This window comes from Oncorhynchus kisutch, linkage group LG15 (assembly GCF_002021735.2).
Source record: "Oncorhynchus kisutch isolate 150728-3 linkage group LG15, Okis_V2, whole genome shotgun sequence".
In the NCBI taxonomy this organism is placed as follows: Eukaryota; Metazoa; Chordata; class Actinopteri; order Salmoniformes; family Salmonidae; genus Oncorhynchus; species Oncorhynchus kisutch.
The window spans coordinates 57,173,502-57,198,219 of record NC_034188.2 but is presented as its reverse complement, the minus strand read 5'-3'; the positions used below and the strand labels follow the sequence as shown (position 1 = coordinate 57,198,219).

Genomic DNA, 24,718 nt, shown 5'->3' with positions numbered 1-24,718 from the left:
GATCTCTGACCAGAAGATATTCAGAAAGGCTTGTTTTGTGCATTTTAACTGGTCGTAGGTTCATGAATACATTATTGACGTGCCTTTTAGGCCAATTGGAAACCGTAGCGGACTCTTCAAGGCGGGCCCATATGTGTGACTGTTCAGGACTTTCCCGTCCATTTCACACCGTCACCGCTACCAACCTTTTTAACTGGGACAACATGGCTATGGCAGGCCGTTATTACGAAGGCGGCAGGGCAACGAAAAGACTAAAAACCAACGACGGAATGGCAACGGTAAATAATTAATGCTGATATAATCTGCGTTAACAATGAAATGAAATTAAACGCATGAATTTAAATGTAATCTTTAGTTGTAAAAAAAACAATTTCAGTCTCATGACGCGGCGTTACGAAAATTGATTGCACCCAGTAACGTTAGCCCGCTCTACCGTGTTCCACGATGTTAAACAAAACCACAAGTATTTTTCTTGTAGAATAACTTTCAGTCTATTTTATGTTTAGCTTAAATTATTTCCAGTAAACATGCCGCTATATAGCTTAAAACTGGCTAGCTAGTTCGGGTAATATTTTTTCCAACCATTGTCTAGCTAACGCTAGCTAGCCTTTTTTCTTTTAAATGAATGGGAGTGTTCGATGCAGGCCACGCCATATCTTATGGTAGCTAGCTAGTGGTAGCGTAACGTTATTGCTTTGTTCTAGCCTAGTGGCTTCGTTTTGCCAGGCTCGAACCAACGAACACGAGTCGGTGTTAACTTCGTCTCGGGCCTAACACCCGTGCCAATGTATCCAACAAACACCGACGTCTCGGGCATAATCACTTAAATAAACTTAACTAGATTCATTATTGACAGGTTCATTGATTTAGCCGGTAACTAACTTTAGCTAGCGAGCGAATTAATTCGCTACTTCTCGAATATGCATAACCTTCTGAGACCACGTTCTCGTAATATTACGGATAACAAAATACATTTCCTCATTAATATTCCCCGAATGTTTTGCTGACTAGTTACCCCTATTTCATGACATGTTGGTAGGTAGTTAATATTTCCAGCCAGACTAAATTCAACTCCATGGTGAAGGAAGTTTGATTAACTCCAGCAATGGAGTTTAGTAGAAAGCAGGCTACGTCGATTCGCCAAGGTCAATACTTCAAACCATTTAATTTGAAACGCATACCGTGTACCAATGTATGGTCTCTGTGGTTGCATGCCTTTGTTTGCCGAAATCCATACATTTGAATAAAACATCAAATACAACCACCGGTTGTCGTTGCGATTCAATTGGCACATGCGCAAACGGTGGTTGTATTTGATTAACGTTTATTGGGAGTGGATTTCAGCAGGCACCTAACTGCACAGGACACAAGGTAAGCCTTTCATAATTTACAGTTTCGAAGTATTGACCATGGACGAATTGACGTAGTCTGTGCTGAATTACACAACGTTTGGTATCTGCTCAACTCCATTGGTGGAGTTCATAAACTTATTTTACCATGTAGTTGAGTTTATTCAGCTTGCCTCCTGCTATGAGCTGACCAGGAAACATGAGTTTATTGCTTGAATTTAGTTTACCCATTATTTTTTGCAGGAAGGCTATGATGACCCACATAAGACCCTTCCCTCTCCAGTTGTGCATGTGAGGGGCTTGGTGGATGGCATTACAGAAGCTGACCTTGTGGAGGCCCTGCAGGAGTTTGGAGCTATTAGGTAATGAATATGCACATTAATTGACCATCTGCTTTAAAAATAAACACAAAAATTCTCTCACGGCACCTGAGAAATAGCTCAAGCAGAAGCAGACTGGTACCCTGACTACTTCGCTTACAATGCACACATTTCATGGTCCAATTTTGCTCCACGCAAACACAATCCAACCACAATCCAAGCCATTACTGGTTTAACAGTACCCATCTTTACCTTTGCAGAGCTTCTGTTCTAACACTTCTATAACACTTGATTCAACTCATGTTCCAGATGAGTAGCTATAATCCAAGCTGAAACAAAAGCCTGCTCACCCAGAAGCAATCCAGAGGAGCAAAGCAAATAAAGAAACTTTGTTATGCATCCTTTATTAATATAACCTTTTTGTTTACAGCTATGTGGTTGTTATGCCCAAGAAGCGTCAGGCCTTGGTTGAGTATGAGGATTTGAATGGGTCTTGCACTGCTGTGACGTATGCGAATGACAACCAGATCTACATTTCCGGGCACCCAGCCTTTGTCAACTACTCCACCAGCCAGAAGATCTCCCGGCCAGGCGACCCGGACGATTCTAGAAGTGTCAACAATGTGCTACTTCTCACCATCATGAACCCAATCTACCCCGTTACCACGGTAAAGTGCTGGCCACCTTTACCCAACCTGTTGATTCTGTTGTGCTGTTTACTTCAATATTATTTCTGATCATTTGAATGTCTTAACGTTTACAGGATGTCCTCTACACTGTCTGCAATAACTGCGGCCCTGTCCAGAGGATTGTTATCTTTCGGAAGAATGGTGTTCAGGCCATGGTGGAATATCCTTTGCTGCAAAATACATTTTTCAGAATGACTTATTTTGTGAATCATTTGAATGCCTGCAGGTAAGCCTTAGTGAAACTAAGACTGCTGGAATTTGTAAGTTGACATACTGTTTACATACCAAATCAGGAAACCAGCAGTCTGGAACATGTCATTTGTTTGTAGCACATGCTGTGTGTGATGAGTGATTAACCAGATGTATTTTTACTAGCACAAAGAGACTTGTAAACAAGGGCTAGTGCAATAAGCTCTGGAATTACTAGAACGTGTTATGGTGTCTGTGCGACGTACTGTTCTCAGAACTAGTCTGCATGACCTTTCCTTGACTCTCAACACATTTGATTCAGTGCAGAGTGCACAGAGGGCGAAAGCCTCCCTCAATGGGGCAGACATCTACTCTGGTTGCTGCACACTCAAGATCGAATATGCCAAGGTAGAGGAACGTGCACATTCATAGCCCCGAACAGTTTCTAGTGTTCCATGATATGGACTTGAAAAAATGCTTTGCTTTGGAATTAATTTGTATATTCTCCCACAGCCAACTCGTCTCAATGTGTTCAAGAATGACCAGGACACTTGGGACTACACCAACCCCAACCTGAGTGGTCAAGGTAACGCACACAGCCATCTGTGGTCCTTGCTGACACTACCAGCACCCTTACTGCCACTGTGGGGGATGGAAGGGGGGTTGGATGGTAGACCTTCAGGGGTAATGCCACTGAGCACAGGAAATGCTCCTTTAACCAGATCAATGTTCACAGGGCTGGGTTGGTATCTTTCTCTCCAGCTGTTATATTGGTTTAGCAAATTACAGTTTACTCTTACATGGGGCTCCATTTCAGTGGCATTATGACTGAAGTGCTGGTGTGGTCTTCTGGTGATGCACCGTCCGTCACACAGCCAAACATGCTAGGGATGCAAGGAGCAGCTGAATGGCCAGATATTCTTCACTAGAGACTACAGTTGTTGCTCAAGGCTTTTAGTTGCACACCTAATATAAAACAGGATGCGCCCTTGCTTGGAACACCCCGGAGTAAACTCCTTAACCTCAACCCAGTGCTATCAGATCTAAAGATATGTGGTCACTAAGGGTACCAACTCAAAGTCCTGCAGCTTTTCTAGTTTGGCGACAACTGACTCGTAGTAAAAACTACCTGACGACAGTCATTTGTTCCTCATTAAATGTGAGATAAGGAAGTGTTCTAGGATGTTGCTCATAAATCTCGCCAGTGATCCATTAAGCTCTAACTTTCTTGTCTGAATACCTGCTTGATGGCGCCTCGGCAAAGTCTGCTAGACTGTGTTATGCCTGTGTAAAAAATATGTTGATTGCTCTGTTTTTGCAATGGCAACCAATCTGATGCACTGCCCATGGATACATCAAGTTGTAAGACTAGACAGCCTGAGCAAAAATACCTTCCTGTTTACCCACTTGAGTCTCTTGTGAAGCTTGCTCTACCAACAGCCAATTGCTCCTTTCATTCCCAGTGCACTCGTCAATGTATAGATCTGTACATCTATACAGGCTACTTTAAGCATTGAACATAAACAGCCACTCTAGCTTCTCGTCGGAAACACGTTGGAGCAACACATTTCCATATATGCATCGGAGACACATTGTTGCCGTCATCAACACTACTCCCAACACTACTCCTGCCGTCAACACTACTCTCAACACCACCTCAACCTCCACCGCTCCTACTTCAATAAGGACACATCCACTTTCTGTACCAAACAGAAGGAACACTTAGGACATTGGGGATGGATAGACTGCAAGACCATGGCAGCAGACATGCTTTGATAAACTGACATTTCCCCCCCCCCTCCCCAATCCATCTCCTTCGTGCCGCAACAACATAGCTCCAAAGTCACGAAGACATCCCCTATACCTTTTCTATGGCATGACACATTTTCCATGGGGAGTTTTGATTGCTGGTACATTGGCACTAAGCTGTGCCTTCCACACCATCCCAATTTTGAGACCCCAGCAAGACATGCCTGACACATTGAAACATGCCATCACCCTGACCTCACCTGCAAGTCATCACCTTAGTGTTGACACGGAAGCTTTTTGACTGATACACATCCACAGGAGACCCACCTTATAAAGACAACATCCAGAGACCCGTAGTGACGCGCATGCTCACACAAACACAAAACAGATGAACCATACTGATACAAACCAGTTGCTCAAGACTACACAGTCCTGTCCTGTTCTCTGTACCTGCCTGCCTTTGGTGGTGCAGGTGGTTTTGCTCTCTTGTGCCCTGCTCCTGATGTTTAACACATCAAACACTACTCAAAACCCTCCGCTCCTGTTGCTGCACTGACTCCATAGATGATTCGCACCATCACTGTCAGGCTGTAGCCAGTCACATGGGAAGGAATACAACAGACAACTGATGAAGACACTACAAACATGAACAAGCATATGCACATTCAGACAGACCACATTTTTCTCCTCATATATGCATACCTCATGGAGTCGGGTGTTCTGTTTTGCCTCTTTTCCCCCCCTCCTTTCCTCCCTATACTGTTTTTGCAACATGCATCCCTGTTTAGTTTCTCCATCGTTTTCTGAATGCAGCTCTCTTGTGGAAATTTGACTTTTTTAGTTCCTGTGTAACACCTTCCATGTGACGCAGGTCTGGCAATTTGCGCCTAATGAGGACCCAGGTCTGATATGTTCCAAATGGCTGCTTTGCGGCCTGCCATTGGCAAGGAGTGTGTTCGATAAGGCACTTGGAGAGTGGACCACCAACCACAATGGAAATTGCCACAAAAAGGCCAGAAATCCAACTAAAGGTGGAAATGTTCTTCCAAAGGGGAGTGGAGTAAAAGATGAAAAGGATTTAAATGAAAACGGAGAGAAGTAATGGACCAACTGCCAAATAACAGCAAATGGCTCCAGCCTCAATCTTTGTCCTTCAATATATCCATGCTGTAAGTAAACTGATCCCCAGTTTGTTACACAACACACATTCCCATTTCTTACACTCGGGATGTCTTCAAAAAAAATGTCCTCAAAGTTGTTTCTTTTTTTTCTGTATTTATATGGCATTCCACTCCCTCGGTTCCCAGTGCCACCATATTTCAAAGGTGGCCTTGTAGTGTATTCCCTGTGGGTATTTTGTCCACCGTTGAAGACTTGTCTGAATAAAGCTGGTGTTTGGGTGGCTCTCCACTAGGAGGCTATATGTATTCTTTTCACTTTTCGAGACTTGTAGACAGATTTGAAATGTGACGCTTTCTTGTTTAACCTAGTTACAATATGAAGATAATGGACTGTGAATGTATTGAAATAGTTTACATTGTAGAATGTTGAAGCAGTTAAATTTGTCTAATGCGCCAGTGATGTTTTTCTTAATTTCTCAACTATCCATGTGTAGGTGAGTGTGTTTAATCTGGCCTGAATTTAATGTGTATGAGATGTGTACCTGTACAGATGCAGAAGCTGATGGCAATGGGAGCAATGCTGGAGGTGTGTTTGCAAACTTACGTTGGCTTCATTCTCACCCACCTCATTCTCCCTTCTACCATATGCTAACAGATTTCAATTGGAGGATGTAGCTAGCTTTCAGGATTCTTAGCGTTTAATTCATTCTTAGCTGTTGTAAAGACAGTTTGTTTACACTGAACCCAAGATAAATAAATAAAAATCGCCTTTGGCATCTGAATACCATGACTGAACCAGTAGATATACAGTACTATGTAGATTTGATTTTTTTGGTCTTGTTGGTGTTAATATTCAGTAGTTATTACGCTTAGTGTGCTTTCTCTAGATGTGTTTTTCTTGTGTGCTATCCTTAATTCTAATTGAACATCCGCTACTGTGCTGCATTGTAATGTCTCCTGTTTCTTGCCAATTTATCTATTGCTCTTCTCTCTTCCCCTCTTTTTTTTTTTCTGCCTCCTGCCTTTATCACCTCTCAGAAGATGGGAGTGCCAACCCCAACAAGCGTGTGAGGGCGCCGGCTCTGCTGGGAGACCACCCTCCAGAGTACGGTAAGGCTCTTAGGCCCAGGGGGAAGACACGTGCTGGCCTTTGTAGTGCTCTCCTCACACTAAATTCACCTGCGAGGTGCAGATGGTGGGTTAAAAATGGGTACCCCACAGTGGCAGCGAAGTGGTGCGGTGTAGTCAATTTTCTTAGCTCATCTGGTAATGGAATGTGCCACCCTTTTATCAAAACCAGATGTTTTTACACATGGTGAGGTTAACCTCTTTCTTTGGACATCTATCCTTTGTTCCAATCAAGCCTAGTTCCCTATATGATATTGTGGTCCCTTGTGTTTCTAGCGGGTGGTTACCATGGATATGACGAAAGCGGCTATGGCCCCCCACCACCCCCACATTACAGTGAGGGCCGTCGCATGGGTCCTCCCATGAGGGGACGAGGGGGGGCACACAGCTACGGCGGGGGACCTGGCTACGGGCCCCCCCCTCCACCCCCTGGCGAGTACAGTGCCCACGCAGACTCCCCTGTAGTCATGGTCTACGGTTTGGAGCCTGCCAAGATGAACGCCGACAAAGTGTTTAATGTTTTCTGTCTCTATGGCAATGTGGAGCGGGTAAGTGTGGAGGGAAAGATGGCAAGCCATTGCAGTTATTTCAATAAGATGCTGCTGCTATTGAGTTACCCTGTGCATCTGGTCCCCTACCTCCAGGTGAAGTTTATGAAGAGTAAGCCAGGAGCAGCCATGGTGGAGATGGGAGACTGTTACGCTGTAGACCGGGCCATCACTCACCTCAACAACAATTTCCTTTTTGGACAGAAGCTCAGCGTCTGGTAAGATGTTTATCGGAAACGCCTGTTCATTCAGTGCCTTGTCATTTAAAGTTGATGCTTAATCTTATTCGCTGCCTCTTGCCATAATAAGTGACTGTTCTGTGAGGCTTGTACAAGTTCAGTCTAATGCTCTTTTCCCTTTGCAGTGTGTCCAAACAGCAGGCCATCATGCCTGGTCAGTCTTACGAGCTGGAGGACGGCAGCACCAGTTTCAAGGACTTCCACGGCTCCCGCAACAACCGCTTCACCTCCCCAGAGCAGGCTGCCAAGAACCGCATTCAGCACCCAAGCAATGTCCTTCACTTCTTCAACGCCCAGCCAGACTCATCCGTTGAGATTTTCACTCAGGTGAGTCCCAAAGCACATCGGGAAACCACTTCATGTATGGAGCAGTGAAATAAAGACCAACATGCCTACAAAAATAATCAATTGATTGTTTTCTTTTCAGATCTGTGAAGATGTTGGTGTCAAAGCCCCTGCAAATATCAAACTTTTCACAGGAAAGAGTAAGTGTACACTTGAGCTTCATTTTGGAACTACATACTCTTGTATGAATGACAGTGGTGCTAAACTGAATTGGACTGTCTTATCAGGTGCCGGTCCAGGTGAGCGCAGCTCGTCGGGGCTGTTGGAGTGGGAGTCCATCAACGACGCCATGGAGGCCTTGTCCATGATAAACCACTACCAGATGAAGAACGCAAGTAAGTGTTTGAAATCGAAGCCTATGTATTAAAAATATCACGTTTTTATTCAAATGGTGTGGTGATGGGTATTTTTTTGTTTTCTAACCCTTTCTGTCTTTCTCTTCAGCTGGCCCGTACCCATACACCCTCAAGCTGTGCTTTTCTACCGCTCAGCATGCAACCTAAATGGCCTCCAGGATCATGGATAATGTTCCACAAACTGTCATCCCTACAGTCTTCACCCCTATTTTGACCTTGTGTGTTTTAGGCCGTTAGTGAGTTTGTCCGCAGTCATATCGATTTGTCCTAATTCTTTGATATTGAGCTCATAAAAGCAAGGTGTGTGAGAACTGGTAAATCACAGATAATTTGAATTTGTTTTTATGCCTGATGGATGAACAAGGAAAGGCTTTTGTATTGTTTCACATCTTTTATTACTTCCCCCCCCCCTTTTTTTATTGCTGCTTACCATTTGTCTGTATTTAGAGGAAGGCGAGTTTCTTTAGTTGTGAGAAATAAAACTCAATTTCAAGTAGTGCATCTTTTGTTACAGCCCTCAATAAATAAACCTCTTTATGCCGGTTAACAACTTTGTAATATCATTTCACTGAATAACCAACACAACTACGGTAATAATTATAATTTAATCTAGTATTTGTTCCGTTATTAAACTATTCCGTTAATAAGGGCTAGAAAAGCGACCCTATCCTTCCCCTTTGAATGCCGCATTTGGACGATTCCTAGATGCTGTAGCTCAGAAATTGTACAAAGTCAGCTAGTTTAGTGGAACAACTGTTGAGATTGTGTTCACAGCATGCGCTCTTTGCTCACAGTAAAAGTAAATACCCTTAACTGCTTTCTATACCTTTGGTGCTTGTAGCTATAAGCGTTGCACAACACTACATTTTACTTAACAGCCAGCTAGTTGCGGCAAGTACACCGACTGCGCCTTTCATTTGTTTCTTGCTCTCGAGTTTGATTTAGTCGAAGGGCTATGGCATTCATTATCAGATCAGCTCTCGTGAAAAGTAAGTACATTATTGTGAGTTTTACGATGCAGTGCTTTGTCAGCTCTAAAACGTAGCTAAAGTTGGCTAAATGTGCATTTTGTAGGTCGCATCCGTTCAACTAACGTTAGCTACTTAGCAAGCTCCAGTACTAGCAAACTTAGGTTAGGAAGTAGCAAACGTAATTGGTTAACACCATAGAATAATTCGAGACTCGGACCAGAGCCTATAGCCTGCTAGGTAACTTATTTTTTTTACATAGATGTCAACACTTAGCTAGCTGGCTAAGTAACGTTAGCTAGCTAATTACCTCCAGCTAGTATAAACCGTGTTTGGTTAGCATCTTGGCTAACTAGGTGAAAGGTGACTACTATGTAACTATTCTGTATAGGAGTGGATAGCAAGGTGGTTTAGGTCTAAACCGTGCAACTGACTATTAGCGGAAATGTGTTGCTCTCATTCAATATGAATTTGGTTTTGCTGTAATTCATTGTTATTCAATCACCCTCCCTCTCATTTCGGTGCTGATCATCAGACAGGAGTTTATGGCTTCCAGGTCTCAGTGCTGTAAGGGCCATATCCTCTCCGGGGGGCCCCACTCCTCCTTTTACCACCCTGTCTGTCAGTCAACCTGCCACTGCTGTCACTCACATAGAGCTGCACCGGCCAGAGAAACGCAATGCCATGAACAAAGCCTTCTGGAGGTAACACCTGTCCCAAACCAGTGGTGGAAAAATAACCCAATTATCATACTTGAGTAAAAGTACCTTTTTAATAGAAAATTACTCAGGTAAAAGTCACCTAGTAAAATGTTGGTTTCAAATATTTAATTATTAAAAGTAAAAGTATAAATCATTGCCAACCAGATGGAACCATTTGGTTTTGATTTGTTTATGGATAGCCAGGGGATCACTCCAACACTCAGACATAATTTACAAACTAAGAATGTGTGTTTAGTGAGTCCACCAGATCAGAGGCAGTAGGGATGACCATGGTGTTCTGTTGATAAGTGTATTAATTGGACCATTTTCCTGTCCTGCTAAGCATTCAAAATGTAACGAGTACTTTTGGGTGTCAAGGAAAATGTATGGAGTAAAAAATATTTTCTTAAGGAATGTAGTGAAGTAAAAGTAGTCAAACATATAAATAGTAAAGTGCAGATACCCCAAAAAGCTACTTAAGTTGTACTTTAAAGTATTTTTACTTAAGTACTTTACACCACTGGCCCAAACACTACTTGAACACAGCTGAAACTTTCCCGCCTTTCTAATTGTACTTGTAACTCAGCACAACGGCACTGTGTTCCCTTATGAATGCATGTGCATCCTATATTTCTTTGAAAAAATATATTTTCTTCTTTTAACCCTGTCTTCCACCATACATCCATCCTCTTTCAGAGAAATGGTGGAGTGCTTTACACAGATAGCTGAGGACCCGGATTGCCGGGTGGTTGTCGTCTCCGGTGCAGGAGACGTCTTCACAGCTGGTAAGAGAATTATGTTTCCCAAAAGCTTACGATTGTCTCAGGTTGAACTGAGTGCTACTTATCAATAGGCTGTGCCAACAGTATACCAAACATAGCAATATACCAGTAATAAGACCGGTATACTGTAACCTCTGTCGCAATTTGACTGTGTGTAGGCATTGACTTGATGGACATGGCCAGTGAAGTCTTGCACCCTGAAGGGGATGACATGGCCAGGACTTCCTGGAACATGCGACGCATCATCGCCAAGTACCAGGAAACCTTCAGCGTCATTGAAAGGGTCTGTATATGAACTTGTGAAGTACTTACTCCTGCACAATAGGTTAGGGCTTGATAGTGAACAAGTAAGAAAATGCATTCTCTTTCCCACCACCTCCTTTCTACTTGTAGTGTCCAAAGCCAGTGGTTGTGGCAGTGCAGGGAGCTTGTATTGGAGGCGGTGAGTTTTGGTGGTATATTACTGATTTGCTTGTGACCGTGAGGCCTTGCAAAGCTTTCATATATTATTTACAAAATGTCACCGTTTCTTCTCCGGTGAAGGTGTTCTGTAATACAGCTGTAATGGCTTGTCATGTTATAACATGTACGTGTCCTGTTAGGAGTGGATCTGATCACAGCCTGTGATATCCGTCTCTGCACTCAAGATGCCTGGTTTCAGGTGAAGGTAAGTGGGCTTAAATACATCTCCTCAGCCCCAATGACCGTCTCCATGAGGACCAAAGTCCAGGGGACATCTACAGGTCTTTGCAGACTTTATGTCAGATTCAGCCTTTTTATGATTATCACGTCACACTGCGATCAACCTGGCCAGATTGTACAATTTGCTTCAGTTCTGTCATCACATTCTGCGATTGGTTTGCGAGGCTCCGTCATCCGACGTAGGATACATCAACTGCAGCGGTGTATTTCATCTGCGCATGTGCCAGCAGCGCAAGCCTCACTATGCTTATGCCCGAGTGAAGTGAGTTTTGAAAAACGAAAAGTATTCATCTTAAAATAGCTTTCACACACAAACTTCATACGTCAAACTCACAATCAAATACGCTTCCCCAAAATAACATGGTCGCTGTGGTAAAGCTCTTATTTTGATTGGCCATTTTGAGCATTTATCAAAATCCAATCAGGTAGCCTGATATCAGATGTCATGTTAACAAGATTATTATGGGAATCTCTCTTCTTGCACTGCATGAAAACGTTTAAATCAAACTATTATATGAATCTGACTATTCACTATTGTATTATTGTGTGCATACTCAGTGCCGGCCGTGTTCCTATGGGTCAGTCACCAGGATCGGCTCGTAACATCAGCCACACTACACGATAAAGGCCCAAAAATTTGGACACTGCCAGAGCTTTGTCGAAGACTACGACCACACGTATTGGTACTTAATCGGCAGACCTAGACCCTGTTACGCTCAACGAGCCAAGACGTAGTGGTACTGAATCTGCAGACCTAGACCCTGTCACACTGAACGAGCCAAGACGTAATGGTACTGAATCTGCAGACCTAGACCCTGTCACACTCAACGAGCCAAGATGTCCAATGATCATTTATGACCTAAGAATTTGCCCACGACGTGGACATTTTGTCTGGGATGGCAAAATCGTGGCATAAGACAGCTAAAATCGTGCCGTCTACAAAGGCCGTAACTGGTATCTGTTGTCTGTAGCAACCACCAGGTGGACAGAATGATAAGGCAGAATGATAAGAAAAATATACTTGTTAAATCTGCATTGTATCTCTGAGTGATGTGAAAGGTCTACCTTTCTTACAGGAAGTAGATATTGGCCTAGCAGCTGACGTTGGAACTCTGCAGCGCCTACCTAAAGTCATTGGGAGCCGGAGGTAAGAGCAAGCATTTGATATGTGTTCATTACACCGTAATGCTGCGTGGTAGTCCCTCTGCTTGCATTCATAAACCAAGGAACACTGAGTGCTTCCCTGTATTGTTCTGAAGAGAGATCCCTTATCATATGTATCATCTTCTTTCCTCTCCAGCCTGGTGAATGAGTTGGCTCTGACAGCGAGGAAGATGTATGCCGATGAGGCCAAGGAAAGTGGATTAGTCAGGTATGAAAACAACGTGTGCGTGCGTGTATTTGTTGTGTATGTGTGTTGGGTACTCATACACTCTTTTCCTGTGTAGCCGTGTATTTCCGGACAAGGTGGCGATGTTGGCTGGAGCTCTTGAGATGGCAGGGGAGATAGCAGGCCGCAGCCCTGTGGCTGTCCAGGGAACCAAGGTCAACCTGATCTACTCCAGAGACCACAGTGTGGCAGAGGGCCTGAACTACATGGTGAGGCTCAGTACTACAAGGATGCTCACAACACCACACATGTCACTGGGGCAACAATATAGGCTATCAAGAACACAACCCAGTATAGATAACCATGTCTCTTAAACAAGCGTAGTGTTCTGATAAGGTGGGTGGGATTTTTAAAAAGTAGATGTCATTGGAAGTCCAAAATCTGAAATGTAAAAAACGAAAAAAGTTAGAATGAATTACACAATGAGACTGAGAGTTCAGTCTGTCTCTCTCCTGTCTTCAGGCAACGTGGAACATGAGCATGCTGCAGACGGAGGATGTCATGAAGTCAGCTGCAGCCTCCATGGAGAAGAAGAGTCCTAAAACAATAACTTTCTCCAAGCTCTGAACCTGAGGAGCAGAAAGAGGCTGAAGTGCAGCTTTTCTTAGGCGAGGGGGAATGGATGGAGAGGATTATCTACTTACCCTGAATCAGATAAACTAGTGGATACAATTTGTATGTCTCTGCGTCCAGTATTAAGGAAGTTTGAGGTAGTTTTGGGCGTTAGCGATAGCTTACATTAACGTTAGTGCTGGAAGTCTTTGCTGTACCCGAACACTTCCAGTGTTTGCGCTCTAGCATGCTAGCTGTTCCCGAAGACTTCCAGTCTTTGCACTAAGCTATTTAACGTTGGCTCGTAAATCTACCTCGTAACTTCCTTCATACTGGGCGCAGAGACATGCAAATAGTATCCACGAGTTAATCTGGGTCGGTTGATAAATGCCAAACAACTATCCATTTAAGCTAATACGAAAAGGACTTATTTCGCCTCCTGACTCCAGCAGATGCATATGTTTGTGTGTTGGTGCCTTGTTGTCTGTCAGAATCACCCAAAGCAGAGCTGTCTGTAAACTAAAGAGTTAGGGGCCTCTCTCTTGCTAGCTCCGCATGCAGGATTCAGGTTGGGTACTCTACCAACCAGCCTCACACTTTTGTAAATCTATAAAAATGATTGCATCATAAAACCTTTTTTTAATTGTATTTTTATAAAAGATGAACTGAGCCTAAGGGCCCTGTTTCAACATGTTAAGTGTTTGTGCTGAGTTTTAGGCTTTGTGCATACAATTCAATACCTAAATGTGAAGTGTATGCATCTTTCACCAAGCCAATGCTCATAGTGTCGATCTAGTTTGGACCACTGCCACTGTTGAAGGAGATATGCCTATTGCCCAGACTCACTTGCTGCGTCTTGATTACGCTCAACTGGCGACTTGTTTACTATAAATATGCACAGTGGGCAATCAGGGAAGCCCGGGGTGGACTAAAAACGTTGGGCACGCCATAAAAGCAGGCGTTCTCCTCACATTAAGACGGCAAGGTTTTCCGACCATAGTGTAGACCTATATCAGTAAAGAGGTCGTAGTTGGAGGCCTGAAGATGCTTCTGTCTCCCATCCGTTGTATCATCCTTCTTCTCCTTGTGAACTTCGTCTATTCTGGTACGTTAACGATCCATAATGAACTGATCATTTTAAAAAATACTCAAATGATAAAATAAGGTAGAGCAGAGTTGGGTCGGTTGAGCCACCCTTGTTCCTAGGAAACGAAACACAAAATGTATCATTTGACCAAATATTTAGTAAGAGGTGATTTCTGAAGGAAGAAAACGCATGGTAAAAAAGTGGTAAACAAGTTGCGTTCAAAACAGTTTTTCGCCAAGTTAATTTAATGTGTTAAGAGGTTTCATGATGCTTGTAATGAAACATAAGTAGATCATTTTAATATTGTCCAATACATCATTTGGAGTCTCTAAGCTCCTATATGAGGTTTTATACCTAGCATGAAAGTACATCCATGTATCTGTGTAAGCTGATATAATATACACGTTGATCGTATATCATTTTAATGCATAGGCCTATAGTTTTAATTATTGAGGTGAATTCATAAAATTGTGGTATTCGGAGAAACGAAATTGGATAATCTAGACGTTATATTTAGATATGTGAAATTGGCTGCTTAAGAATTGAGCACATAAACGTTTATTCTGTTCCTAAGTGTCTTAACTAATACATGGTTTATTAACACTAAGTATGTATTGAATTATAATAAAACCCATGAAAAATAAAATAAACATGGGCTTGGCTGTCGTGTATGAATTAGACTGATAAGGTTGTGGCAGAGGGTTATAACTTATCAGCAAAAACCATGTGCTGAGACCATCAGGAATAAATACATAATTGTATCCAATCCAAAAATGTATGTGACACGTTTAGATAACACTTTTTGTAGAACGAAATGTGAGAGATAATTGTAGAAATTGTTAAGGAGTAGCATATGCGCACATTCAGATGTTCAAGTCTAAGGAGGCTCTCGTGGTTTGACCAACAAATACGTGCGTAATTTATGTCCATATGTGACTTTACGCGCAACTACAAACGATTGAGCTCGTATTATCTCTATATTTGCCGTTCCTGTCGTTCTTGCTGTGCACAGTTCATTGGATTTCATATCACATTTGACATTTCATAGGACGAGTTCTGAGGAAGATCAAGGAGCACGTGCGTAAAATCCAGTATGAGAAAGCGAAGAAAAATGTGCTGATGAGCGCAGTCAACGGGCATAAGCCCATGAGCGAAGTGAGAGACGGGAAAATTCACCAACCCCTGGACCACTTCGACAGTCAAAACGATGAAACATTTCCTCAGGTGACCCACCACCCATACGTGCACCTACAGTCAGGTCCAAATGTATTTTTGGTTGTTTTGGCTCTGTACTCCAGCACTTTGTATTTTAAATTATACAATGACTATGAGGTCAAAGTGCAGATTGTCAGCTTTAATGTGAAGGTATTTTCATCCATATAGGGCGACAGCACTTTTTGTACATAGTCCCCCCATTTAGGGAACCAAAAGTATTAGGACATATTCACTTATGTGTATTGGGCTATTCAAAAGTTTAGTATTTGATGCCATATTCCTAGCTCGCAATGACTATACAGCTTGTGACTACAAACTTGTTGGATGCATTTGCATTTAGATTTGGTTGTGTTTCAGAGAATTTTGTGCCAAATAGAAATGAATGGTAAATAATGTATTGTGTCATTTTGGAATCACTTTTATTGTAAATGTTTAGAAATTAATGTCTACATTTTTGTGGATGCTACCATGATTATGGATAATCCTGAATGAATCATGAATAACAAAACAAACTGCAAATGCATCCAACACGTTTGTAGAGTCACAAGCTTGATGTGGTCATTGTGTGCTAGGAATATGGGACCAAATACTAAACTTTTGACTACTTTAATACACATGTAAGTGAATTTGTCCAAATACTTTTGTTCCCTAAAATGGGGGATGTGCTGTGATTACACTCAAATGTATATACCACTGACAGTGCACTTTAACCTCAGTCATTCTATCACTCCAAAGTACTGGAGTACAGAACCAAAACAACAACACATTAGTTGCTGTCCAAACACTTTTGTACCTCACTGTGTACAGGTTATTTGCAGCCCCCCCCCCCCCCCCCTCTTGTTCTCTTGCTTCCCTTCCGTCTCTCACCCTCTCTCTCTTTCAGAGGTTTTTCGTGAATGAAGCCTATTGGGAGCGTCCTCATGGCCCAGTGTTCCTGTTTATCGGAGGGGAGGGCCCCATCTCTGAGTTCAATGTGCTGGCAGGTACACACAAAGTTCCCCCATCACGCTCTTAAGTAATATGAAAAGAAAATGGAAATGCATTGACACGATAAGTTAGGCTTACATAGGTGTTATGAATTTGATACTTGTCATTAGTTACAAGTCAATGCCTGTTCTTTGGTTTTTGTGTTGTTGATACCTCAACCAACTCTTAACCTCTCCCTATTTTTCCTCTCCGCTCCTGCTTTGTGTGTATCTGTAGGCCACCATGTGGACATGGCTGAGGAGCACGGGGCTCTGCTTGTGGCCCTGGAGCATCGTTTCTATGGCGAGAGCATCAACAAAGATGGCCTGGAGACTGAGAACCTGGGAGACCTGTCCAGCCAGCAGGCGTGAGTACTGGCGGGAGGAGGGAGTCAATGTGATGACGTTGAATCAATGTTGAAAATGGATTGGATTTGCAAAAAGTCATCAACGTGAGGTATTTTTTATTTTTTTCACCCAACTTTGAACCTAAATCTAATGGCATGGTAACATTCTTTGGTTGATTTCATGTTGAATTCACATTAGTTGACAACTCAACCAAATGTAAATCAAAACTAGACGTTGAACTGATGTCTGTGATGTCGGTTGCTACTTGACAAAGGCAGAGAGCTTTTGAGTGGGCTTGAATTGGGCAGAGATTGAATTGCATTTTCTCTGCCATCTCTTGGTTTCCAGTCTTGCCGACATTGCAGAATTCCATCAATACATCAGCGATCGCTTTGACCTCTCTGACAAGAATACCTGGATCAGCTTTGGAGGTTCCTATGCTGGGGCCTTGTCTGCCTGGCTCAGGGGAAAGGTACAGTAGAGAGAACAACACTGTCTATATTTATACTTAGGACTGGACAGCAGTGTTACTGTATGCTGGTCTACTCTATTCCATGGTAATAATAGTAAATCATGTTCTCTGTTCCTGCTCTTCCAGTTCCCTCACCTGGTCTACGGTGCTGTGGCCTCCTCTGCTCCTGTCAAAGCCAAACTGGACTTCTCCACCTTCAACAAAGTAAAGATCTCATCATTCGTATTAATTTTAGTAGTGGTAGTGGTAGTGGTGGTGGTAGCTGTAGTAGTGGTGGTAGTTGTAGTAGGCAAACTATTAACTGTGGCACTATTTATAGTGTTAATAGCATGGTATATGTTATGTTCAGCTGTATGGACATAGGTGAAAACAAACCCTGGTGTTGCTCTCTTCCAGGGGGTGGGTCTGAGCCTTGCGGACGAGGACGTTGGAGGTTCAGATAAGGTTTGACAACATTTACAGTAGATCTGGGCACTTGAAATCATGTGTTGGAATTTCTGACTGTATGAGTCTCCTACTGTAGGATTTGACTTTCTCTGTCACTGTCACTGTCTCTCTTTCTCCTCCAGTGTGTGGGGGACATCTGGGAGGCCTTTGCTGCCGTGGAGGCCGCCCTGTTTGCAGGAAATGCCACTGAGGTGGGGAAGGACTTTGGGTGCTGTGAGATCCCTGAGGATCTGGAGGACCAGATCGAGGTCATGCAGAGCCTGGCCGACATCGTCATGGGAACCGTGGAGTACAACGAGGAGGGGGGAATCCTGACTATTGAGGAGATCTGTAAAATAATGACCAATGAGACAGAGACCTACGATTCGGAGACTGAGGCATACAACCGGCTGATCAAGCTGGTGCAGGTATGATGTGTATTTTCTGACACACACACACACACACACACACACACACACACACACACACACACACACACACACACGAACACACACGAACACACACACACACACACACACACACACACACACACACACACACACACACACACACACACACACACACACACACCATGACAATTCATTGATTAACCAGCAGAGGGCTGTATAGATCTACAGTTGTGCATCCCCTTGCCTTGACTGATCTAATCAAATTGTATTTGTTAAATGCACCGAATACAACAGGTGTAGTAGACCTTACAGTGAAATTCTTACGTACAAGCCCCTCACCAAAAATGCAGTTAAAACCTGTTGAGTGTAGGGGGCAGTATTTTGATGTTTGGATGAAAAACGTACCCAAATTAAACTGCCTATTTTTCAGGCCCAGAAGCTAGAATTTTTGAGGATCCATGCCAAATCTTTTCAGTCTCCTGAGGGATAAAAGCTGTTGTCATGCCCTCTTCACAACTGTCTTGGTGTGTTTGGACCATGATAGTTTGTTGGTGATGTGGAAACCAAGGAACTTGAAACTCTCAACCCGCTTCACTACAGCCCCGTCGATGTTAATGGGGGCCTGTTCGGCCCTCCTTTTCCTGTAGTCCATGATCATCTCCTTTGTCTTGCTCACATTAAGGTAGTGGTTGTTGTCCTGGAGGCTAAAGAAAAGCACACCTATTTAGGCTAGATGCTGGCTAGCGGAGTAGAACACTTGAAAAATTAAAGGAGAGCCGTACACTCTAGGGGCTCAGATACAGTAATTTAATAACCAACGTTTCGACAGACAAGCTGTCATCAGGATATAATGACAAACACAGCAGGTCACTAGTTTATATAGTGTCAAAGGACACACACAGGTGTCTGTAATCATGGCCAGGTGTGGCCTGATATCATTGGTTAATCTTCACATATCAAAATAACATACCAAAAACATGGATAGCATATGATCATAGATACAATTTGGCTGCATAGGCCTACAAACATTTACAACAGAAAAATCACAAGAATGGCTTCAAATCAAAGTCTACGTTGAGACCAAAGGGGAGCAACGGTCTTTAAATTAAAGATCCAGGCAGCCTCTCGATTTAACAATATATTGTCGAGTTCACCCCCTCTCCTATGGAGGGTGACAAGTTCGATGCTGATATAACGTAGGGACGAAATCGAGTGGTTTGCTTCCAAAAAGTGGGCCGCAACTGGGTAAGTCGAGTTTTTGCACCTAATGGTGCTACGACGCTCAGAGATTTGTACTTTTAATTTGCGCTTTGTTTTACCCACATAATATTTTTACCACAAAGACAAATAACTGCCTTAGTGGAGCACATAATAACACCTTTGATTGGGATCAGTTTCCCTGTTTGGGGGTGTTTGAAGGATCTACATTTATAAGTACCATTGCATTGAGCACAGCCATTACACTTGTAGTTTCCATCCAGTAGGGTTACAAATAGATGTTGTGCAGGGATATCTTGGGGTGGTAAATCAGAGTTTACCAGTTCATTTCTGAGATTTCTGCCCCGCGAGAATACGATCAAGGGGGGGGTCTGAAAACACATTACCGATACTGTCATCAGATCTTAGAATGTGCCGATGTTTGTGAACGATTCCCTTAATTTGTTCAGAGCACTTTGAATAGCGGGTAGTTAGAACACAAGAATACTTATTTTTGCGAGACTGTCCTTGAAAAAGATCATGTCTCGGTTTGTTTTGAATTTTCTCAATGGCATTAACCATTTTTGTACCCCCTCTCTTTGAATTTTCTTTGCGTCTCAGCCATATTTCTGTCGAAATCTGATTGTTTTTTGCAAATTGCAAGTGGTTGTTGTCCTGGCACCACACTGCCAGGTCTCTGACTTCCTCCCTATAGGCTGTCTCATCCTTGTCAGTGATCAAGCATACCACTGTTGTGTCGTCAGCAACCTTAACGATGGTGTTGGAGTCGTGTTTGGCCATGCAGTCGTGGGTGAACAAGGAGTACAGGAGGGGACTAAGCACGCTCCCCTGAGAGGCCCCGGTGTTGTGGATCAGCGTGGCTGATGTGTTGTTTCCTACCCTTACCACCTAGGGACGGCCCATCAGAAAGTCCAGGATCCAGTTGCAGAGGGAGGTGTTTAGTCCCAGGGTCCTTAGCTTACTGATGAGCTTTGTGGGACTATGGTGTTGAACGCTGTAGTCAACGAACAGCATTCTCAAATAGGTGTTCCTTTTGTCCAGGTGGGAAATGGCAGTGTGGAGCGTGATTGTAGAACAGTCAGGGAACACTGTTACTGTGTGTGTTTGTATTAGATCTACCGGGCCACAGGCGAGGAGCCCTGTCTGGATGCGTCCCACAAGCAGACCATCCAGGACCTGAGTGACACGAATCTGGACTCTGCCTACAATGGAGAGAGACAGTGGTACTACCAGACCTGCACTGAGTTCGGCTTCTGTGAGTACTGCTCCACCACACAACACTGTCACTCCTAGAGGAGATACATTGGGGTACGAAATTATTCACACCCCTGATAAAGATGAGCAATAATGACTGTATAAAATAAATCATTCTGAGCTACATTATATTGTATGCAAAAAAATTGGGAAATTATATTATTTTATACTGAAACTATTTTATACTAGAACAGCAAAGAGATTTTGTTTAAGAAGTAATACATGTTTTTCTCTATAACAGTCGGAGTAAACATTATTTACACCCCTAAATATTCCTATAAAAAAAAGTATTTGGTGTCAAAAGTTTAGTATTTGGTTGCATATTCCTAGCATGCAATGACTACATTAAGCTTGTGACTCTAAAAACATGTTGGAAGCATTTGCAGTTAGTTTTGGTTGTGTTTCAGATTATTTTGTGCCCAATAGAAATTTATGGTAAATAATGTATTGTGTCATTTTGGAGTCACTTTATTATAAATCAGAATAGATAATAAGAATGTTTCGAAACACTTCTACAGTAATGTGGATGCTACCATGGTTACGGATAATTCTGAATGAATCGTGAATAATGAGTAAGAATGTTACAGAGGGTCAAAGATCATACCCCCAAGACATGCTAACCTCGCACCATTCCCAATAACAGGGGAGGTTAGCATGTCTTGGGGGTATGATCTTTGACCCTCTGTAACATTCTCAATCATCATTATTCACGATTCATTTAGGATTATCCGTAATCATGGTAGCATCCAGATTACTGTCGAAGTTTAGGAATATGGGACCAAATACTAACCTTTTGACTATTTAATTTATAAGAATCTTTAGAGGTGTGAATATTTTTGACCCCTCCCTTTGAGAAAAAAATGACTTTTTAAACATCTTTCTCTGAGCAATAGCATTAGTATAAAAATATATAATTTTCCATTTTTTTGAGCATACAATGTAGCTCAGTATTTGAATAATTTATTTTATACAGCCATTATTGCTCATCTTTATCAAGGGTGTCAATAATTTCGGGCCCCACTGTACATTTACCAAGCTTACGTCCCCACGTAGAAGCAAGGTATTTGTTTCAGTCAGTGAGTTGAGTGCTCACAGCACTGGAGGGTAAAAAAACAAAAAACACTCCAGACTTCATTTCCCCCTAAGCAGCACATTCATAAGCCCAGTGCATTAACACTAGCTGTGCAAAGCTCCCACTCTTTGGTACAGTAACACTCAGTATAGGATCTGTATTACTATATGCCCATAGCCACCCAGCTGTATCTCACATTACAGAAATACAACTACACATCATAATTCAATAGAAATTCATTGTTTTTCTATGGCTTACCTCATCATTGTTTGGTTGTGACAGACCAGACGTGTGAGGACGCCAGCTGTCCCTTCTCCCGCATGCTGACCCTGCAGGCTCAGACCGACCTGTGTCCTGAGGTGTTCAACATCCCCCAGCACAGTCTGCCCGGACACATCGCCTTCACCAACAAGTACTATGGAGGAGACCACCCCGACACCGACAGGGTGCTCTATGTCAACGGTGAGCAGAGACTTCACAGATAGATACAGTAGATAGGCGATGCCTAGTCAGCTGCACAACTCAATGCATTCAGCCGAAATGTGTCTTCCGCGTTTAACCCAACCCATCTGAATCAGAGGTGCTGGGGGGGGGTGCCTTCATTGACGTTATCGGCGCCCGGGGAGCAGTTGTTGTTCGAAGGCAGAATGGCTTGGGGATCCGAACCAAGCGACCTTTCGGTTGCTGGCCCAACCACCGGATAGATGAATGGATCGATAGATAGATAGATGGAGGTTTAAACCATTACCTCTCATTACATCATAGTGTAATTTAAACCCACTGGCAGTGAATCAATGTGCTGTGTCTTTGTGAGTGATTTTGTGACAGCAGAGGTGGTTGGTGGGAGGAGGACAGGCTCAAAGTAATGGCTGGAATGGAATCAATGGAATGGTATCAAACATATGGAAACCACATGATTGACCAGCCATTACAATGAGCCCATCCTCCTGTAACTCCTCCCACCAACCTCCTCTGTGTGACAGTCAGTATATGACCTGTCCCTCTGGTCTGTGACCTGTGACCTCTGTCAGGTGACATTGACCCCTGGCGTGAGCTCAGCGTTCTGGAAGAAGACTTGGACAAGGAGGACAAAGATATGGCCATCCTCATCAAGGGCACCTCCCACTGTGCCGACATGAATCCCGGCGGCGCTGCAGACCGCCCCGCCCTGAAACAGGCCCGCAAAGTACGGCACACGGCAGGCTAGACAACACTAAGTTGATGTAACTGAGAGAGACACTGACTGTGAGCTTTGGTGGCACATGAAGAGTAATGTGTGCTTCAGAACTGTATGTCTCAATTGAACACTTTGGGCCGGTTTCCCAGAAACAAAAAAGCGTGGTCAATAGCTTGTTAGTCCAAGACTAAACTAAATCTGTGTCCAGGAAACTGCCCCATTGTCTATCTCTTATGTCATTAGTGAATATTATTTTTTAACTTCTCTTCCCCTCATCCTGATCTGTCTTTTTTCTCTCTGGTTGTCAGGCCATTGAGAGGAAAGTTGCCAAGTGGCTGAAGGAAGCTGCCTGGAAGCTTGTGGGCTGATGGACCCAACGACAGGTTACCTGATTATCTGACCTTCCTGACCATCACTCAGCCAATCAAACTTTGGGCAGTGAATCACATGGTGCTGTGGACTGAGCCCCTCTTCATGTTTCTCCCCATGGGTCAGGTCCTCTAAGGTGGTGTTCTTCTGTTTTTTTCTAACATTCTTCTACTGTTTTCCTATTGTTTTTCCTGGTGTTTTCCTAACATTTTCCTGGTGTTTTTCCTATGGTTTTTCCTGGTGTTTTCCTAATGTTTTTCTAGTGTTTCTCCTATGGTTTTTCCTGGTGTTTTTCCTGGTGTTTTCATAATGTTTTCCTGGTGTTTTCCTGGTGTTTTTCCTGGTGTTTTTCCTGGTGTTTTCCTATTGTTTTTCCTGGTGTTTTCCTATTGTTTTTCCTGGTGTTTTCCTATTGTTTTTCCTGGTGTTTTCCTATTGTTTTTCCTGGTGTTTTCCTATTGTTTTTCCTGGTGTTTTCCTGGTGTTTTCCTATTGTTTTTCCTGGTGTTTTCCTATTGTTTTTCCTGGTGTTTTCCTATTGTTTTTCCTGGTGTTTTCCTAGTGTTTTTCCTGGTGTTTTCCTATTGTTTTTCCTGGTGTTTTTCCTGGTGTTTTCCTATTGTTTTTCCTGGTGTTTTCCTATTGTTTTTCCTGGTGTTTTCCTAGTGTTTTTCCTGGTGTTTTCCTGGTGTTTTCCTAGTGTTTTTCCTGGTGTTTTTCCTGGTGTTTTTCCTGGTGTTTTCCTATTGTTTTTCCTGGTGTTTTCCTAGTGTTTTTCCTGGTGTTTTTCCTGGTGTTTTTCCTGGTGTTTTCCTATTGTTTTTCCTGGTGTTTTTCCTGGTGTTTTCCTATTGTTTTTCCTGGTGTTTTCCTAGTGTTTTCCTAGTGTTTTTCCTGGTGTTTTTCCTGGTGTTTTCCTGGTGTTTTTCCTGGTGTTTTCCTATTGTTTTTCCTGGTGTTTTCCTAGTGTTTTTCCTGGTGTTTTTCCTGGTGTTTTTCCTGGTGTTTTCCTATTGTTTTTCCTGGTGTTTTTCCTGGTGTTTTCCTATTGTTTTTCCTGGTGTTTTCCTATTGTTTTTCCTGGTGTTTTCCTAATGTTTTTCTAGTGTTTTTCTAACGTTCTTCTAGTTTTTACGTTTGTGGTTTTCTAACGTTAGTGTTTTTCCTAACGTTTTTATAGTGTTTTTCTAACGTTTTCATAGTGTTTATTGAACGTTTTTATAGCGTGCTTGAATTTACTCCAGTATATAAGTTATATTTTAATAGACAGTTTTAGTAATTTAGGGAAACACTTATAATGCTGTACACAGTATTTAAGTTTCCTAACTACGTACTGGTAGCGTATAGCTAACCAGAGAGTCTCAGTATAAGACGACTTTAACATCATGGAGTGTTCTAAGGTTTACAGACTGTTCACACATTTTCCTTTGTCTGGATTCAGTGAAGTTATCTCAGACAAAACATTATCTGAATGTGTGCTGGATTCCTTTGTAGCTTGTGTGGATCTTTTTAGGAGGAGTTCATTTGATTTATTCCTGCAAGTTGGAAAAGTATCATCAATAAAAGTTTGCTGATAA

At 42.7% G+C, this 24,718-nt stretch overlaps 2 protein-coding genes across 7 annotated transcripts; both read left to right on the top strand.

The window, feature by feature from the left end:
- Window positions 1-147: 147 nt before the first annotated feature.
- On the top strand, window positions 148-24,718 carry LOC109886757 (thymus-specific serine protease). 6 transcript variants are annotated; one of them, XR_004203124.1, is made up of 21 exons: window positions 148-278; window positions 1,593-1,711; window positions 2,100-2,337; window positions 2,433-2,518; window positions 2,859-2,955; window positions 3,061-3,133; window positions 5,968-6,003; window positions 6,459-6,527; window positions 6,822-7,093; window positions 7,190-7,311; window positions 7,458-7,659; window positions 7,760-7,817; window positions 7,905-8,012; window positions 8,122-10,487; window positions 10,643-10,767; window positions 10,878-10,926; window positions 11,087-11,151; window positions 12,263-12,333; window positions 12,487-12,558; window positions 12,635-12,785; window positions 13,039-13,760. XR_004203124.1 is itself a non-coding variant. In XM_031790611.1 (21 exons), exons 10-21 carry the CDS (start codon window positions 14,173-14,175, stop codon window positions 23,138-23,140), a joined length of 1,539 nt encoding a protein of 512 aa, XP_031646471.1. In that variant the 5' UTR covers window positions 8,777-9,022; window positions 9,537-9,705; window positions 10,399-10,487; window positions 10,643-10,767; window positions 10,878-10,926; window positions 11,087-11,151; window positions 12,263-12,333; window positions 12,487-12,558; window positions 12,635-12,785; window positions 13,039-14,172; the 3' UTR covers window positions 23,141-24,718. The 6 variants fall into 6 exon arrangements, 3 of the variants coding, with proteins under 3 accessions (XP_031646471.1, XP_031646472.1, XP_031646473.1); XR_004203123.1 differs by having other exon boundaries at window positions 6,456-6,527; XM_031790611.1 differs by lacking the exons at window positions 148-278; window positions 1,593-1,711; window positions 2,100-2,337; ... (8 more) ...; window positions 7,760-7,817; window positions 7,905-8,012 and adding exons at window positions 15,264-15,439; window positions 16,314-16,413; window positions 16,634-16,763; ... (6 more) ...; window positions 22,627-22,781; window positions 23,081-24,718 and having other exon boundaries at window positions 8,777-9,022; window positions 9,537-9,705; window positions 10,399-10,487; window positions 13,039-14,233.
- Window positions 10,403-13,143, top strand: ech1 (enoyl CoA hydratase 1, peroxisomal). The gene is made up of 8 exons (XM_031791416.1): window positions 10,403-10,487; window positions 10,643-10,767; window positions 10,878-10,926; window positions 11,087-11,151; window positions 12,263-12,333; window positions 12,487-12,558; window positions 12,635-12,785; window positions 13,039-13,143. The coding sequence occupies exons 1-8, from the start codon at window positions 10,403-10,405 to the stop codon at window positions 13,141-13,143; spliced, it is 723 nt and encodes a 240-aa protein (XP_031647276.1).